The sequence below is a fragment of the Epinephelus moara genome, chromosome 2, assembly GCF_006386435.1.
Source record: "Epinephelus moara isolate mb chromosome 2, YSFRI_EMoa_1.0, whole genome shotgun sequence".
NCBI lineage: Eukaryota > Metazoa > Chordata > Actinopteri > Perciformes > Serranidae > Epinephelus > Epinephelus moara.
The window spans coordinates 16,596,285-16,616,607 of NC_065507.1; the positions used below are offsets into that span (position 1 = coordinate 16,596,285).

General features: G+C 41.9%; 1 protein-coding gene across 3 annotated transcripts in view; it reads left to right on the top strand.

Annotated features, from left to right (window-relative positions):
- The first annotated feature begins 3,328 nt into the window (after nucleotides 1–3,328).
- The window catches only part of gria4a (glutamate receptor, ionotropic, AMPA 4a), a 151,580-nt gene continuing 134,585 nt past the window's right edge, over nucleotides 3,329–20,323 (top strand). For all 3 annotated transcript variants that reach the window (XM_050075010.1, XM_050074991.1, XM_050075001.1), the window contains exons 1-2: nucleotides 3,329–3,649; nucleotides 7,849–8,007. In XM_050075010.1, coding sequence (XP_049930967.1) covers nucleotides 3,556–3,649; nucleotides 7,849–8,007 — 253 coding nt within the window. In that variant the 5' untranslated portion in view covers nucleotides 3,329–3,555. The remainder of the gene's footprint in view (nucleotides 3,650–7,848; nucleotides 8,008–20,323) is intronic.

A 20,323-nucleotide genomic window follows, 5' to 3' on the forward strand; every position in this document is an offset into this window, starting at 1 on the left:
AGCTCTGGAATGTACAAGTTACCCAAACACCCGTCTAAACAGGTGTGTCTTTAGCTGGCTTCTAAAAGAAACCACAGAGTCAGCAAATTGTAAGTGAGAGCATTTCAAAATTTAGGTGCTATGGCCACAAAAGCTCGATCACCACTTGTCTTAAGGCAAGCGCGAGGGACAGACAACAAATTGAGCGTATCTGATCAAAGAGGGAGTGCTGAAGAATATGGGTGAAGTAGTTCAGCTACATAAGACACAGCCTAACCATGTTATGCTCTGCACATAAGAATGAGAATTTTGAACTGGATCCTAAACTCAACAGGGAGTCAGTGAAGGAATTTTACTATTGGGGTAATGTGAGAGTGTCTATTAGATCTAGTTAGTAGTCTGGCAGCAGCATTCTGGATTGCTTGCAGTCGAGCAAGAGCAGACACCTTCAGCGAGGAGAAAAGTGCATTACAGTAATCAATGTGAGATGAGATTAAGGCATGTATGATCATTTCCAGTTCAGCAGTTGAAACAGCAGATCTCAGTTTACTTATATCTCTCAAGTGGAAAAAACAAGCATTGGTCAGGTGCTTCACATGGGAATCAAATTACAGTGACTGATCAAATATAACCCCTTAATTACACAGGTTTGAGTGAGCAGCAGAGGAAAGAGGCCCAATACTTTGCATAATGAGAGCGACAACATTTTCAGTAGCAACAACCAGAACCTCTGTCTTATCAGCATTGAGCTGTAAAAAAATGTAATTGGTCCAGACCTTAATCTCATGAGGGCAGTCAAGGAGCCTGGATAACCTGAAAGGCTCATTAGGTTTGAGCGAGAAGCAGAGCTGGATATCATCTGCATATAAATGATATGCAATGTTTTACCTGTTTATTCTTTGTCCTAAAGGTAGCAAATGCAGAGAAAATAACAGAGGCCCAGGAATCAAGCCCTGCAGAACACCACAAGGAATCAGATATGGCAGAGAAACTCCTGTCATGAAACTCCTATATGAAGAAAACCAGTCTAGTGCCTTGCCTGATATGCCAATGCAGTCACGCAACCTGTTGATGAGGACTTGATGGTCCACTGTGTCGAACGCAGAACTGAGGTCCAGAAGAACTAACACAGAACAATCACATCCATCCGCGGACGTCGAAATATCATTTGAAACTCTCGGAAGTACAATTTCAGTAGAGTGCTGTTTCCTAAACCCTGATTGGCAATCACATTTCCTAAAATTTCAGACAACAGTGGTAGTTTAGAAATAAGTCCATAGGTCTTACTTTAACATCTATAATAAAGTCGTTATTAGAAATGTGCAAAAATTGTCCAAGGAATCTGAAGAGGTTCACAGTACACAGTAAATGTGCAACATACAGAGATATAGTGTGTTAATGTCACACATATTGATAATGGTTATGATTATGATTCTTATAATTATGAGGATAATAAGCCCAACAGAATAAATGTAAACAGTGTTTAGTCGGCTAATGAATGACGTGTCAGAAAATGTACCACATGCCATATTATACATACGGTTGCCATGCGCCATGGCCAGGTGGAAGAGTCACAGCGTGCAGCACGAGGTGATTTTACTCATTAACACACCTTTACCCAGAGAGAAGGAACTAATCAGTGTCATCTCCTGGTGTGGTGTTTGTTTTCCAGCATTGCCCGCAGACTCTGTGCTCTCAGTGGCTCATGGTGTGAGAGCGGTGGAGAGCCAGTCTCTCCTTCATCCTGCTGCCTGTATGAAGCGCAGTTTGATTTCAGCACCATGGACAGATTCCGGCAGGCTGGGGAAACTGGACACCAGCAGCATGAGGGTGAAAACGGCTGGGTGCTCCATCCTATATGTGATGTGCAATGATCAGCCACACTGATGACGCTGATCTCCAACGTGGGCACAGTCACACAAGTTTAATACGCACAGAGGCAGTGTAGTTGGCTGCATTGCCTTTAAAGAATCAACTTTAAAATTAAACTCGGGGGGCATCCCTGTGTGTTATCTGGGGCTGGCAGGGTCCAAGTTTCATGTAAATGAGTATTTTGTCTGTGTAGGAACGCGCACTGTAAAATGTAAAAGCTCGCATTTTTCCAGGCTATTTGATTTACTCGTATGCTCAGCAGCCGACCGGGAAAACCCCTCAGAGATGGACAGACCGCATCTTTCACTGGGACAAGCCGTGAAGCATCCCTTTCGTTTTGCCATCTGGAAAAATGAAACTGTGCTCTCCACCGTGTAACTACGCGATCCCAGACCGTCTGTCAGTTTTACCGACCTGCTACCGGCAGGCTAGATAAAACGACTGTGTGAGTGGGATACGGCTGTAACATAATACACTCTAACAGAATCCACTCCAGGCTATGAGTCTTTTCCAACCTTTTATTTTCTTATTTTAGGATTCACAAAACACCTCATTATTTCTGGCTTTTTATCAGACTGCGTCGCTGAATGATTGCGCTTTCTTGTTGTGTGTTTTTTTTCCGTGCCCAGATGTTTGTGCTCATGAGGTCGTGACGTTGAAATAATGCTGATTTCAGCAGGTCCCCGGGGAGTCATCAGCATCCCGCAGCTGCAGGCGGCCTGAGGTCCCCCCCCCCCCCCCCCATCCACCTCTGTCAGCTGCCCTTGGTGGGACGCACCGAGTCTGGTTTGGCCGCGGTGTGGACCAATGCGTCAGGATGGATTGGGCTTGTAATGCAATTAGTTAGGCGCAGGCAGAACCTCCTCTGTCACTTTCTCACTCTCACTTTAGCCGAAACAGTCAAACCACAACAGATCAGCGATCTCCATTTACCATTTCCAATTCAAACACTTGCTTTTTTCTTTACTGGCGACGCTTTGCGCAGCATTGATGTTAAATATGAGGCTAACTGCTGTCAAGCTTATAAGGAGGGGGGCACGACTATGAAGTAGTTCGCGCAAACACGCACGCACACTCTGGTGGATTTTTTTCCTTCTCTTTTCTTGCTTTTCCTTACATGAACCCGACCAAGCCTTATCAATAGGCTACAGCTATAAGATTCAGTGCTACAGCAAATTAAAGACGGCAGACAGGGGGAGGGAAAAGTGAGAGATGGAGAAAAAGAAGAAGAGAGAAACAAACCATCTCAGTGAGAGAGAGAGAGAAAGAGGGTGTGTGTGTGTGTGTGTGCGGGTGTGTATATGTGTGTGACTCTGTGTGTGTGTGTGAGAGAGAGAGAGGCAGAGAGGCAGAGAGACGGGGCGCGCATGTCCAGTTCCTCCATGCAGACTGTTCTCCCAGCTCGCCAATCATTCTAGCGAGTTTCCCCACTCTTTCTCTCTCCCCGTCTTGTACATGTGCACCGGACGCACAGCTCTCTCCTGAGCGGACACTGCAGGGGGAAAGAAACCAACGAGCCCCACCATGGAATAGGAATACTGCTGGACAAAACGGGGGAAAAAACCTCTTTCTCTTTCATCTTTCTTCTTTTTCCCCCTCTTTTTCTGACGCCTTTTTTCCTCTCTCTGTCTCGCATCTCTCCCCCCTCCATCTGTCTTTCTCGATGTCTCTCAACAGTTTCTGAAGGGATCGAAGGAAAGAAAAATGAGGATTATTATTTTGTCTTGGCACTTTCTCGGGGTGTATTCCGCCCTTTGGGGGCTGGCGACGGGGGCTTTCCCCAGCTCGGTGCAGATAGGTGAGTTGGAATACTGCTGAATTTACGCACGGGCACTCACATCTGACACTACACTGAATATTACTGGGGTTTTGCGGACAGCAGGCTCCGAGGAAGGGGGTTCATCGGGACCCTCCAAAACGCAAAATCAATGTAAAACTCAAGCAGTTTACGCAGGAGGGAACATACAAGTATAGGGACACATTTCCTTCTGGTGCATCTTGTTCTTCTTGTGTGTTTTGGGGGTTAAAGGGAGATTGGTGCGTCTTCTCTGCTGTGACTCATATGCTTCATAAATGCACTCTTTCACTCTATCTATCCTTTTACTGTATTTGGGTGTATTTTAAAGTCCGATCTGGGCTCATGAATGTTTCAGCGAGCTTTGTTCCCTTCTAGTCTTCACTGTTTAGACACTGCAGCATTCTCTCCCTCTCCCTTCCTCTGCCCTTTTCCAGTTACCCTCATGTCAGTGCGGAGGAAGCCTGTCTTTCAAGCAGCCTTACAGATCTGAGATAAAGTTTACTTAATCCGGATGATCAGTGGTTTGCTCAGTGCAAACGGGCCACACATGCACCCTCTCCTCTCTCTCTCTTACACTCATGTACACACACACACACATCCATACAGGCATGTGTGTGATAATGAATGCACTGCATCACTCCTTGTGGGGGGCAGCTGGGAGGTCCTATAATGAGATTCAGCTCCTTGACTCTGTCTTCCTACAGCTGCCAATAAACCTAATACGCTAAATATTTTCTGCCTGACACACACACACACACACACACACACACACACACAGATATTTGCACAGGTTTCCAATCATACATGCGTGCCTGTACACTACCCAAATGCACACATGCTGTTTGCCCTGCACAGCTGCAAACATGCATTCACATCCATGTACAGCATGCCGGTGCACACTTTTGACACAGGAAGGCATACGTGTGCACACACACTCAGCACGCATGCATGCACACACACACTGTATAAAGCATATGTCATTGTAAAAAAGCACACACATGCACTCTCTTCTTCCCCCCCGCTGACCATCTTCCCTAAACACTCAAATACACATACATGATCATACACTCGGCTCACCAGCACTTGACTTGAGGAGTCATTTGCATATCTCTGCATTGCACACAAGTGTAATGTCAGTGGAAGCACGGACAGTTTCTTTTTGCATGTGTGTGTAAGAGAGACGGAGACTGACACAGATGAGAGTATTTGTGAGATTTCTTGGAGAAACTGGTGCAATAAGGTGTCATGTTGGGACATAGCTATACTCCGTGCAGCTGAAGTGCATGGGTATGAATTTGTGTGCTTAAAGGCGGATTTATACCGCACAACACAAACCACGTCTTTTTTTTGGTACACAAGAGAGCAGATTAAACCTAATGAAATATTCTGTGCATGCAAAGATGTGTTCTCTCTGTGTATACGTGTGTGTTTAGTGTCTTGCTTTGGTTACTGATCTACCAAGGGGCGTAATGAGAAACAGGTTAAGCAAAAGGGGAAACAATGCAAACTTTTACCATGAATGAGACACAGACAGACACAGGCATAAGTGACATGTTATGGCGATTGCTTCGTTCAATATGCTCTGCCTCCCGACTCCTCCCTTGTCATCTTTCCTCCCTCCCTTCCCTTTCTCTCTCTCTGTCTCTCTCACAATGTGATGTCAAGTCTTCACAGTCTGCCTGTGTAATCCAATTCAGCTGAGCTGAGTCTGATTCAGTTAAACTTAAGTCACATCAGTTTATATCTGTTGAGTTCAGCCTACCATGTAAAGCAATGTAGAACTAATCTATAGAGTTAACATACCAAACAGATGTACATCAGTGATCTCTACAACAATACAACAAGTGCTATTCAGGCGATGAAAATATTAGCCACAGAAGATGACCCTTAGTAACAGAGACAATAATATGACAGTTTGTCTCACGTTGCTTCGTCTATGTCAGCTTTCAATTTCCCCAGAATAGCACCCCAAGCTTTTTGCATTTTCTGTGACTGCTTCGTCAATACATTGATTATGGCTCTGTTAAGGCTATTCTATCTTCTCTGACTGGCCTTTTGGAGCCGTAGCATTTTTCTTCAATGGACAGGTCTTGGTTAATTGGTGTGCATTATGTTACATGTTGACTTTGCCGGTTGTCTTTTACTCAAGTATTTCCCCTCCATTTGGCAATGGCAACTATATTACATTTGATTTGGTAGATTACAGCAGTTAGCAGCATTAGATAATAGTAAGTCTGAAAGGATTACATGACTCCTCAATTAGAACTTTTCGATTTTAAGTAAAATTGTTCCGATACTGGTATCAAGTCTATGCACTGATCTGATACCAAGTAATTTATTTATAAACTTTAGGATAGTTTCACACCAGTTCTCCTGGAAATCAATTCTTCTTTGCCGCTCTAAAACAGCAGCCCACACAGCAAGTGGCCCTGCGCAGCCACTGGCAACTACTGTTTTAGAGTGACAAAGAAGAATTGACTGTCAGTCGATTTTACACAGGAAAGTCCCACCAGTAAAAAGGCAACATGTACAGTATGTAAGGCTATAGTTTCAAGGGGTGGCTCTGGTGTTGCCAATTTCACCACTAGCAATCTTATTAAGCATTTAAAGAAGCATCACCCAAAAGAGCACGACAAGTTCGCCAAAAACAGGGGGAACTGCATCCCAACAACACGAAGGAAGCCCAAAAGTGATGAAGATAACCAGGGAAGTTGTCAAATTCATTGCTCTAGATGAGCAATGTGACTGTCATCGAAAACATGGAATTTCCCTACTAAGTGGATCGAATCAGTACTTAGTATTAATTGATATGCAAGTTCAGGTATCAGAATCGGTATATAAAAAGTAAAATAAAGTGACATCTCTAAGCAGAGGAGGTGATCTGCCTGTCTATACCCTAAATACTACATCTCTCCCTCTTTCCCATGAGCCCAGTCTCACTCTGAAGTCGTCGAAATCCGGTGCTCGGGCACTGACTTGCGGCGTCAGAAACCAACGAAACAAGGAGTCCTTTAATGTTGGCACGATACTTGGCCAGTTGCCGCTATAGTTTAACGGCACCTGCTAGCGTCTGGGGGAAAGGCGGCGGGACAAGGACGAAGTTAAGACAGTGAAAGTCAGAATGGGGCAGGCGGGAGGGGTGGTGCATGGGTCCAACAAACATCGACTTTCACCTGAGAGAGTGGTGTTCACGTCCCGTAAGATTCCAAAGCCAAACCCTGTTCTTTTTTCCTAAACCCAACCATGTGTGTTTGTTGTTGAAGGAAAAACAGCATCAATTCACGGTGTTGTACCGACATAGCACGTATATTTCCTGTGAAAACAGAAGTGTATCTTGAAAGAAGACAATGCATGTAAGAGGCAGAACTTGACACGGTGTCCCAGAACGTCAACAACCAATGCACCCAGGGTACCTTGCACGTCGTATGTGTCGTCAACGTGGAAAGTCCATGATGAAAACGTCAATATGTGACGAGGTCGGAGTGAGAACGTGTTGTTTCCACACACTATATTTTCACAAGTTCCTCTTTCTCTGAACTCTTGCTCTATTTTTTGGACTTTATACTGTCAGCTTCACTATTCCGTAGCATCTCTTCTCTACCCTTCAATTCTCATGTTGTCAGAGGGGCCATATTGAAGGATACTCTCATTTTTAAAGGCCAGCTGACACTTCACACCCATCTCCCTCTCCCTTTCTTTTTGCATGGCCCATGCTACTCCTTTATTTAGCTGACAATGTCTGATCTGGCCTTCCTCCTCTGTTTTCCTTTATGCCCTCTCCAACTCATTATCTCTTTGACTGCCTTCCTGTCGACTCAGTTGTCTCTCTTTTCTTCTCCTCTCCTCTCTTCCTCTCTGTCTTTCTGTGATTCCATCAATGAATTGCGCAGTGTGGGTATCGCTAAGTGCGTTTTTATTCATGTTTATGTGCGTGTGTGAGAGAGACGATGTGCTGAAAGACAAATTACCTTTTGTAACAAAGCTAATGAAGATCTTGGCTTTCTTCTCCCTCTCCCCTCCTCTGTTTTCTCTGCCCTCCCTCCCTATCTATCTTTCTTCCCCCCCATTACTCTCCTTCTTCCTGTCTCTCTCCCTTTCTCACCATGCTCCAATCCGACCCCTCTCCGCCCTACAATGAATCACTTCCTTCCCACTCCGTTCTCCTCCTCTTTGCCCCGTCTCTTTGTCCCTCTCTCTAGGTGGGTTGTTCATTAGGAATACTGATCAGGAGTATACAGCGTTTCGACTAGCTATCTTCCTTCACAACACCAGCCCTAATGCTACGGAAGCTCCCTTTAACCTGGTCCCACACGTCGACAATATAGAGACCGCCAACAGCTTCGCCGTCACCAATGCATGTAAGTGTTCAAATGTTTGTGTGTGACTGAAAAGCAGGCTGAAACAAATAGACTTTCTCTCTGTCACTTTCTGACTTCCTTTATCTCTTGCTCTCTCTAAGTTTGTTGTTCAGTCTCGCCATACTGTTGGATAAACATTGCTTTAATTGGGAACTGGAGTTGTTTAAAGGATCAGATTCCAACTTCATTGCCTTTGTCATATACAATACATCAGCTGAGTGGTCTTTGGTGGATGCGGTCTTTTCTGCAGCAGCAGCTAAATGAATTGCCATTTTGAAATGTTGATTTTAGATGCTGTTATGTACATTTTAATAATCCTAAATACAAAAGATTTTATTGTAGCTCATTTTGAGGCAATGTCGGTGGTTAGTATAGCTAGTAACTATGGGCAATACCATTCTTTTAATCATACTTTTGCTCCTCTATATGTTGTCTACATCTATTCTCACTTGGCACTATCCATCCCATCTGCAAAAAAGGTAATGTTACCCATCACAATTACATTTTATTACAACTATATAATTAGTCTTGGAACAGTTGCAGACAGGGGTGGAAATGGGTCCTTTGTGTTCAGAACAGAGGGGAACAGTTGGTACTCGTGTCCTCTATGATCTTTTGAAGGATGACAGCTAATCTTTCACCATCCCTTTCTGTTCTCGGGGAGTCAAGATCTAATCCCTCACACTTCGTCTCGACCTGGAATCCTGCGAGAGAGAGTTTGTGATGTTTGCTAGTGTTAGAGTTAACAGGGCTATGGAGGCACCCAGCAGTTGCCAACAGTTCAGAACTGCTCAGCATGCTACACATGCGTGTGTGTGTGTGTCTTGAATATTAAAAATTTTATCATAATAAAAAAAAGAAATCTCTTAATCACTATATATGCAATTTCTCTTAAATACCTATATATATTTTTTTCTTTAAAACAAGCATGTCCATATTTCATATCGTTATAACCCATATGAAATTGTCCCAGTCTCTTCAAAACATTTCAAAGGCACGTAAGAAGGATTCTTTGGTTCTGGGCCTTTAAAGGAGCACTGTGTAGGATTTAGTGGCATCTGGTGGTGAGGATTGCAAATTGCAACCAGCTGAAAAGTTATGTTCCTTCAGTGTTTATCTGCAGAGGTCTCTTCCTCCCCAAAACAAACAAACCAGGTGTTTAAAACAGGTAAAAACATTGTTACATTGCTAAACTAAATAATGACAATTATAAACTTTACTTATATAGCACCTTTCATACAAGAAATGCAGCACAAAATATTGCACTGAGTGCGTAATATGAAAAAAGACATAATAGACATAAAGGAGACAAGGCAATTCAATATAAAAGGACATTTAAACAGTTTAAAACATGAATTAGCTGATCCATAAAATCATAGAGTTGTAAACTTTTAATCATAACATAAAGTAAGATTTTAAAAGAGTTGCAGCAGCATGAAGCGTAAAAAGAAAGAGTTTTAGACTTGTATCAGGAAGTCAGAGCTAGTTAAGGGCTAAAGCGAACAGATACATTTTAAGCTTTCTTTTAGCAAGCTAGCTTCCCTGATATCTACAGGTGGTGTGTTTCATAGCTTTGGGGCGTAATTGACAAAGCCTGCATCCCAGATCTTCTTCCGGCTGTTGCTGGGAACCTCCGGTAGACCAGCAGCAGATAATCGCTGTGTTCTTGGAGGCATATAGTTAACAAGGAAGTTAGCAATGTAGCTCAGTCCCAGCCCATTTAGGGGTTTGTATACAACGTGGAGGAGCTTTAAATCTATTCTAAATGTAACAGGACGCCGTTCAACTGCTAGCACAGCACCCACTTACAGTGCTCAGCATAAATGAGTACACCCGCTTCGAAAAGTAACATTTTAAACAATATCTCAATGAACACAAAAACAATTTCCAAAATGTTGACAAGACTAAGTTTTATATAACATCTGTTGAACTTATAACATGAAAGTAAGGTTAATAATATAACTTAGAGAACAAAATTTTCAGTTTTACTCAAATTAGGGTGATGCAAAAATGAGTACACCCCACTGAAAGTCTCTGGAGCAAAGCTAAATTTTAGACTACAAATGTCTAATTTAACAATAATCAACCACAGGTGAGTCTAATTATTCATTACACAGGTGTCCAGCAGACAGTTGACTATAAAAGGGTGTTACTTAAAGTAAACCCCTTCCCATTTCATGTTGTTAGCAATGGCACCACATGGAAGAGAAATGTCACAAGACCTGAGAAAGAAAATAATTTCTTTACACCGCAAAGGTGAAGGCTACAAGAAGATCAGCAAAGCTTTACTTATCAGTCAGAATACTATAGCAAAAGTGATCCAAAAATTTAAAAAAGATGGAACTGCAACCATCTCACAGAGACGTCCAGGCCGTCCACGGAAGTTAACACCTCGACCACAGCGTCTTCTGATGAGAAGGGTCGAAGAAAATCGGCATGCAAGTTCATTGCAGTTATCTAAGGAAGAAGAAAGCCAAACTGGGGTGACTCTTTCTCGTGACACAATACGGCGTACACTGCAGAGGAATGGCATGCGTGGGTGTCATCCACGAAGGAAGCCTCTCCTAAAGCCCAGGCACAAAAAAGCCCGCCTAGAGTTTGCCAGGGCCCATGCTGACAAAGATGAAGACTACTGGGACTCTATACTCTGAAGTGATGAGACCAAGATAAATGCTTTTGGAACTGATGGCTTCAAAACTGTATGGCGTCGCAAAGGTGAGGAATACAAAGAAAAATGCATAGTGCCTACAGTGAAACATGGTGGTGGCAGTGTCCTTATGTGGGGTTGTATGAGTGCTGCTGGTGTCGGGGAGCTGCATTTCATTCATGGCATCATGAATTCACAGATGTATTGCTCTATACTGAAAGAGAAGATGCTACCATCACTCCGTGCCCTTGGTCGTTGTGCACTTTTCCAACATGACAATGATCCTAAACACACATCTAAGGCCACTGTTGGATTTCTGAAGAAGAACAGGGTGAAAGTGATTCAGTGGCCAAGTATGTCTCCTGATCTGAACCCAATTGAACACCTATGGGGAATTCTGAAGAGACAAGTTGAGCATCACTCTCCATCCAGCATCCAGTCTCTAAAAGAGGTCATTCTTGAAGAATGGAAAAAGATCGATGTAGCAAAATGTTGGCAACTTGTTCATTCCATGCCTAGAAGACTTGGTGCTATCATTAAAAATCATGGAGGCCATACAAAGTACTAGATGTAGTAGTTTTTGTTGTGGGGTGTACTCATTTTTGCATCGCTCTTATTTGAGTAAAACTGAAAAATGTGTAATCTAAGTTATATTATTAACCTTACTTTCATGTTATAAGTTCAACAGATGTTATATTAAACTTGGTCTTGTCAACATTTTGGACATTGTTTTTGTGTTCATTGAGATATTGTTTAAAATGTTATTTTTCAAAGGGGGTGTACTCATTTACCCTGAGCACTGTATGTGTGCTCACCTTTTCTCTCTGATTACTTAAGATCCAGACATTTAGAAGGTCTTTACCAGGAGACAAATTATCTGCAGAGGTCTCTTATATTCCAAAACAATTGGACCCCATGATTTAAATTGGTTAAAACACTGAAAAAGCAGTTTCACGTTAAAAAAATCAGCATATTTCCAACACTGTTTGGCTCGTTGCAGAGGGGCTGCTATGGTAGCTGAAGCAAACGTGTTTATTCCTGTTAAGAGCCAGTGTTCTGGCTAACTACAGAAACAGGGTGTTGAACATGGTAATCTCCATAAACGCTGACCGACTCCCTCTGTAGATATAAATGGCTCATTCTAAGGTAATAACACTACATTTCTTATTTTCAAAATATAGGTCACGTACTGAAGAAAATGTACGTATGTTCCATTTCTGACAATATGTCCCCCGAAGTCCTACACACTATACTTTAATGCAATGTCAACCATAAAGCCAGTGTTAGCCATTAAACACCTTTTTTTGGGACATGTCTGTGGCATGTATTTTATAATGTGAGCTGTTTTTGTTTAGAACATGAATAATTAAAAGACTAACCGAAGATGGCATGCTGGGACATGTTTTTGTAAAAACACCATCCTAAGTTAAAATTGCTTTTTTTGACGCTCACCAGTTTGGCTGTCATCCCACACTTGTTTTTCCAGTTTCTTGCTCATCCCTGCACCATAGCGTGTCTTTATTCACAATAGCTTTGACCTTTTTTTCTCCCAATACAAACAGACAGTTGGCTGGTGGAAGACGTTTAAATTCATCCCTTCAATTAAACTGGCCTCTTGGAGTGCCACTTGCCCAAGCATTGCAATTTACTGAAAATGATCTGATAATGTTTTGTCATCACAACAAAAAGACTATTGACATAATCACTGTCATTGTTTGCGAGGACTGTGAGACGTCCTGGTGGATTTGCTTGCTCTAGCTTCTTGCTTAAAGCTTTGGAGCTTTGCTGTGGCTCTTTGCTTGTATTTGCATGACTAAAGAAGTTTGTTTGTTCGCTTTCTGACATCTGCGGAGTGACACTGGTTTATGCCACACTGATCTAAATGCCTTTAATGTTGTTAGGTGTGTCCCTGTGTGTGGTTGTGGGTGTTTGCCCTTTTGAGATGAGAACAAATCTCTAAAGGATACCATTTGTGTAATTCTGCTCATCTTCCTCCTGGTAGGATGTTTTCATGTCAGGGAACGAGAGGGGACAAAAGTTCTGTTGTTACTTTGAACACTTTCATACATTTAGTTTAATTATTTGCACTTTTGACACAACACAAAATTGAAAGTTAGACTAGTGGGGCTGAGCAGTATGCGGCAGTTTGTTGAGAGAGAGAAAAGCATAATATAAAAATCTGTTTCCGTAGCTGTAAAATGTTAAGGTGTTCAAAGCACAGCTTTTTGCACTGTCCTTCCAAGCTGAATTCCCCTCAAGGGTATCATATCATATCCCCTCATTTAAACAGTCCTATAGAGCATCCATCTTATTTTAGGGAAATTTTCAAGTGATTGTAACGTAACGTTTTACCTCCTTATCTTATTAAACTTTAACAAATCGACCACTGGGGCTGTTAACTAGGCAGGGTGAACAAATTCAATACAGTATAATACAACAACAATACAGTACTTCTCCTTGTGATGTGATATCATTGTGTTTAACAAGATTCTTGAAATATCTCCAGTTGTAAATGAAAGCTGACACAAGCTGCTTCATTGTCAAACCATGCTAGTGAAAATGGCAAATAAATGGTTCTCAAAGGACTGTTTCAAAGTCTGAAAGATCTTGAATATCATCTAACAATTGATCCATGTTGCGTTACGCATGAGTGAAATACATTTTGACATTTTATATCCCTGGAAGGTATTACTGTAGGATTTAACTGCAGCCAAATGCAAGTCACATATCATAAATCAAAATGCAATTTCCAACTTTGTTTGTCTTCTGCCCGCTGTTTTGAAGCCCCACGTGAATGAATAGACTAGTTAATACAACCCACAATGATTGGAAAATTAATAGTCCATCTACAACCTCCCACTCCCGATATAATCACATGCTGCATCTATTTCTGTTCACTGTTTAGTTGTGTGAGTGGGAAGGCATGCATTGAATACTCATCAGGTGGCTTTCCTATAATGTAAGGGGAGTGGTAGGAATTTAATTAGTGATGAGTATAGGAGGGTGCTGAAGGGAAGAGATTGTTCCTGCATGTACAAAACAATCCAGCAGTTTTACGATTTGTATGCAAGCACTGACGCCCTACTGACTGCTCCTTTTTTGGTCTCACACATTATATCCACTTAAACACCAATGACCTACCAGTAGTTTAGTAAGAACAAAGTGCAGCCAAACATAAACCCTGAGAACTTTATTTCAAAACCTAGATATAAAACGGGTCTGGCAAAATGTTGGGCAAATGTGTTTAAAATGATGCGCAAGACATGAAGAAGATTAATAAATTATTGATATCTGTTTGACAGCATGGTGCAGCAGTGTCAGATTATTTGGAAATAGGTTGTTATTTTTTATCTGCTGATGGGAAAATATAATTTAAAAACTGTATTAAATAGGATAAGGCCAATAACATTTATGTAATGGTCAACAAATCTCATTAAAGACCAAAACCAACAATGTATTGATCCTAATGATTTCCACTTGTCTATTAACAAGATTAAGTTAAGTATGATTGATTTGCACCATGCTCGAGTACGATTGCACCCCCACCCCCACCACTACCACTCAGCTTCCAGAGGAGTACACCCATTACAGAGCAGTCCCCTTCAGTGTTCTGGTAGAGTTGCTGTTAACAACTGATGCGTACTATACTGGAGTACATGTGAACCGTGCTCGAGATCAACCTTTTAAGTGGATCCAAGTACGAATTGGTGTATAATGCCGGCTACGGTGCACAATGTTCATACTAATCAAATGAGCTGGACTTTGGGGTCAAGTGTGCTCTGATCCAGATGATCTGTTCCTGATGTGAAAGCGTCTCCAACTTTGCTAACAGATTGCTAAAGTTAATATAATTAATCCTTGGGATGGCACAAATGTCTGTGTCACATTTTGTGGCAATCCATCCAATAGTTAAAGGGACATTCCACTCTGAACCAAAAATACAAACCTTATAGTGAAGATAGAGGAAAAGTCAAAGGATCACCAAAGTCAGTAGAATTCATTCTTTGGACACCATTGATATCTGTACCTAATTTTACACACCAGCAAGCCATGCTGTTGCACTGACTGGCATGTTCCTTCACTGCCATGAACATTTTAATGTAGTTTATTTTAAGTTAGCGCCACATACACTGTCCTGGTGCTGTGAATAGTTACTGTACTCACTAATAAACCAAATGTGTGTTCATCCGTGGCTGAAAATAGTCCCCAACAAATTAATAATTTACCCCTGCCTGAGTAAAGTTTGCTAAAAGCTAAAGTGCCCAGCTGTTTGAGGAAATTAAGTCACCTATTTGAAAATTAAACTATATATTTATAACCCAGTTTTAAAGATTTATGTTTTCAGTTGAAACAAATGGGCTCAGGGCTAAGAGCCACGAAGCAGGCGAGGGATGTCGGACAATTTTGTTTTCATTGGACTTGTTGAGATTAATAAAATCATACAGTAGAGTAACGGCAGCTTTATCCTTCTCTCTTCTGTTTTACTCTAAGATTTCCTTCATTTTTCTCTTCGCTCTGCTCAGCTACCAACTCTCTTGCTGTTTCTTTTCCTCTCCAACCTGTTGGTTTCTTCCCATATCCCTTTCCAGAGCTTGTCTCTGTCTACCTATCATCTACATACACACACACACACACACACACATCCTTGTCTATGTAGCATTGTAAGGACACTACACCAGTACATGCTTTCTGGGAACCACTTTTCCGAATGTGTACAGCCGTAACAAAACAAACTGGAGTGGACATAAACAGTGATGTCACTTCAATTAATCAGTCAGACAAAGAAAGGTTCCTTGACTGGACTAAGAACAAAATTCTGGGGACTTGTAATGTATTTAGTTATAGGTAAGGTCAATATACATACACCATCTGGTATTTCTTTCTCCTTGAGTTTCACTTAACATATATTTAGGTTTAACTTTGGAGAACCACTGAACACCCTTAATTTTAAAGGTGAATGCTGTAGAAACATGATATTCAGTCGCTGGAGCTCAGCAATTTGTGTAAAAATGTAGGTTATGTTAGGTAATTGTGCAATAAAATTATATTCAATTTCAACACACACACCCACACTCATGCAGGCATTAGGCCATGAGAGGAGGTGTGTTTGGAAAATGAAGCTCTTATATGTGAACTGTCTGCTCTCTCTTTGCAGGCTACACATAACAAGCATTACCTCTTCTGTCTTTCTGTCCCTCTTTCTTGCCCACTTGCCTTCTCACTTGTTCCATCTCTCTCATTCTCCTTTCTGTTACTCTCCCCCCGTTGTCCCTGCATCTCGTCAGATTCTCTCTCTCTCCCTCCGCGTCTCCATTCTTCGTCATGTTTTGCCGTCTCTCCCCTCTCCACAGGCGTGGTGAATGGATCTCTAAATTAATCCCTGACTCTTGCTCCGGGTGGTGAGCAACGCTCCGAATTAGAATGGGGAATTCTGCCTCTGACCTTGGCTAGTTCCTCTCTATTCTAGTATTCAGGAAGCGTGAACGGATCATAAAAATCCCTGGTCCCCATCGTTTTCCATATTCACCGAGGAATACAACCCATTTTCTTGTCCCAGGGTCACACATTCATATATCCTCGTCTGCTGTCAGTCTTTCTTTGTTGTTTCCTGCGTGCACATGCATACCCATGTGTCTGACTCTTTTGTAGTATAGAGATGCTTATATCTGTGTGGGTGTGTGTTTACGTCTGACTTTCTCCTTGGTGTGTTTATATCTGTGTGTGTGTATCTTTGATGTGCCTCAGCCAGAGAAGGACACTATTCCACTGGGCTCACCAATGTGTCTCTATTCACTGGCTTATAGAAAATAATGCACATGGATTAGCATGACCAAAAGCTGCACTGAATATGTGTGTGTGTGTGTGCAAGCGTGGTGACATTTCTGTCCATACTGAAGGCATGTGTGCGAACCTGTGTGTCACTGAGGTGCATGGGCACATATGAGTGTGACTGTGTGTGTGTGTGCAGCTGAGACAGAGCGTGATGAAGATAGACAGAAAGTGATAAGGTGAATTAGTGACGGAGAGGAAAGAAATGGAGAGGAAAGGATTTGCAACAAAGAGGTGGTTATGCCTGGTTTGTGGTGCCAGAGCTGAGATGCACAATGATGTGCTGCCACGGCTGTAAATGTGATGCTTGATATGTGGGATAATAGTTCTGTTTTATCAGTTTAATGTCCAAAACTAAGACAAATGGCAAATTATTCTATTCTATTCTATTCTGCACCTACTGTAGAGCAGTGCTGATAATGATGATGATGTGTAGTGTGGTGTTTTGGTTGGGGCTGTTGATTATTGCGGTGATGCATAACCTCATTTGTCACCCACAGTTAATATAGATTGCAATTATAGTGAATCATTTACAAATCAATACTGTTTATGTATTATTGACGGCCACAGATTGCATTTACATGCAGGCTGCACCTGATTATTTCTGCAGCCTAACCTAGTCAAACTGTCTGAGTCAGAATCTCCTTGAGGTGTCAGTCTTGTTTCGTCCCGCTGTTGTTCGGAGTTAAGGACAAAATTAATTAATTCAGAGATGTGCAGACGATAAGGCTTTTGAATTAGCAGCCCAGGAACATGAAGAAAATGTTTCTATTGTACGTTTATGCAAACCAATAATATGTTACATGCGTATGTTTTGTACATATACCAAGGTTTGTAAAGGGACATAATATATATGCTGACTTTGTCATCAGGAGGTGAAGGGGATGGTGGATGGCATGTCACCTAGGCGAGACATTTATCAACCTGCAGACCACTGTTCGAGACCAACAAAAAAGTGGTTGTGATTACGTGAGCCTTGCTGTTTTTCCAGCAGCCTTTTAGGCATGAAAAGTGGCTGTTTTTAACAAGATATAGCTGCTTTTCCTGCAGGGACTGTGCCCCTCCAAATGGGGTATTTTAAACAAAAACATTATCTTTTCCAACCATAACCAAGTGGTTTTTGTGCCTGAACATATCTACACGTTAACCACAACGTCACTGAAACATAAGTTTTGAAGTATCCACAGTAGGCTTGTGCCGGTTTGAAAATTTTCCAACCGGTTTGATTTAAAGCCAAATATCTAACCGAACCGATATATCGAATTATATAACTAATTTTACCACTGGGGGTCGCATTTGAGCTATTTTTCCCAATAAAAGCCCATTATAGGTGTAATGTGCTTCCAATCCACTAGGTGGCGGTAATGCTGTATTAACCGCCAATACACACAAGGTTACAGAAGAAGAAGAAGACGCAGAAGGACACCAAGGAACCTTCCTCCTACTCCGGTCGGAGGAAGGTTCCTTGGTGACACGGCGGTTGAGAGGGCCGAGCGAGAGGACGTTCTTGTAGTAGTTCCAGCCCCCCAAATAGTACCAGGAACTTCTTCAGTGGAAACGGGTTACTAGGGCAACAAACTGAATGACTGCTAACTCCCTCGTACTTTTCCCTGCCCCCAATGAAATTTGATGTCTCGCAGCAGCAGCAGCAGCAGACAGCTGAGTGGAGCGGAGCTGCAGAGTCCCTCTGAAGCCTCTGAGACAAACTAAACAAACACTTGTAGGCTCCTCCACTTCATTTATAAACAAACATAAACCTTATTAAATTGGCATAATGCACGTTACAATGCAAGATATGTTGAATATAGTCCCTTGACACGCCACGCCACGCTTTTTTTTTTCCCTCCGGTTTATCTGGTTGATGTGAATTAAACCGGGTGGAGCTCTTAAACCGGACCGAACCAGTTAAACCGGAAATCAGCACAAGCCTAATCCACAGAATGATAGAGTGCAGATGTTAAAAATCTGTGGTTTTCTATTGGGTTGGAATTCGGAATGATAGTCTGACCTACACTCATGAAAAAATAATTTACCTTAGCTGTCTTGACATAATCAATTACTGAATTTGCTTTAATATAACATTCTAATGAAATATTTACACTTCACCTCAGTGTAACCTTGGCTCACATGTTGACTGTTGACACTCTGGGATCTTCAAACACTCCAGGAGCAGGACGTTGGTCATGTTCAAACATTGCTGATACAGTGTATTTGGGTGGCAGTAGCTGTGTGAGTCACTCATCGTGGTTCAGAATAAATTTGTAAACTCTGTTCAATCAAAGAAAAACAGTATGTTTTAAAAACCATCACTGGCATCACTTTGCAGAGGAGTTAGGATGAGGTGTTCGCCAGGTGTTTGTGTTTTTATTACCAGCGTGTTTTTTTCAGTGGTGTCACCTAAGTGTGAAAACAAGGGTAGTTTCACTAATAACCTGCAAAAAACACAGGACTTTAAGCAGCTGTCATTTTAAGATATTACCTTTTCCAGTGTTAAAGGTTTGTCGTCACCGGTAGTATCTGAAAACAGGAGCAAAACAGGTGAGCTAAAGATTGATTTATAGTTATACATTAAGGATGCTACACACTACACTGCAAACTTATTTGCTATACTATGAATCATGGCTACGGCAGCTTCCAGGCATGTTCATCTGGGCGCTGCAAGGACTGTGATTGGTCAGCTTGTGCCTCTTGTGTTTTCTCCTGCAAGAAGTTTCTGATGCTGGTAGAGACTGTTTATAGCAAAGACAACATGAAGGAAGTTGATGAAAGACTTGGTTGTTGTCTCTTTCTCAGTAACACATACCTAACAAAACCCTCTCCACTGCACATCTTCTGCTCACTGCAATCGCTGCTCAATATGAATGAGCGAACGTAAATGCAATTATTGTAAGGGCAGTAGTCTACTTTTTAGTGACGAGACAAGGCAAAACAATGTTAATGTTACGTTGTGCTGGTGCTTTCAACAGGTGAATCTGAAGCTATTAATCACACCATAAATGAAAACTGATGCCATAGGTAGAATATGTACAGTTTGACCCTCATTAATGTCTTGCATCCACTTTAAATCCAGCTGTAAAAACATTCTACTTTTAAGACTCTTCAGGCCTGTGTCCACATATTTTTTTCTACCAGGGCATTGGGGAGCGCTTCATCCCAGCTCTTCATAAAAAAAGGTGCTCCCAGCGCTTTATTTAATGACCTGCTGTGTGTGGATTTTGTTTCCATGTCAACAATATATTAACCTTAAAGCAGCACTACATTAACAAAGGGTTGACTACACAGTTAACAACAAGCTTACAAAGGTACGGTGAGAAGAAGCACAACAGTCACCAGCAACATCCACAAATGGGCCTTTCTGTCTTTGTTGTGACAGTAAGCTAGCTAAAGAAGTGGCAGTGGCATCACCAATGCCTCTATCAAAAGGTGCTGGTGATGAGAGTGAGACTTTTAACCAGAAACACTTGGAGTGCCCACACAAAAAAGGCTGGGCGCTCTGAAAAAAGATGCTGGGCACTGTTTTTTCTGTGAGTGGCCACATGTGGCCCCTACATTATCAGAGTAATTTGTTTGTCAAACAATGTAGATTACAGGTCATTGTAAGTGTAATTTAAAAGCTCCAAAAACTGCAACTTTGCACTTCACAAACTGACCAATCAGAGTCCATGGTTGATTGACATCGGTTGACATTTTCAAAAGCTCTTAGTGCCATTGCTTTCAAGAGGCTGGTTTCTGTAGCATTTCTTGGCACCTTTCTGCTGATGGAAGATGCCAAGTAAAAATGCACCCTTTAAAAAAGAAGAAGGGATCGAGGTGGTCTCCTGGCAAAAAGTTAAAAAGCCT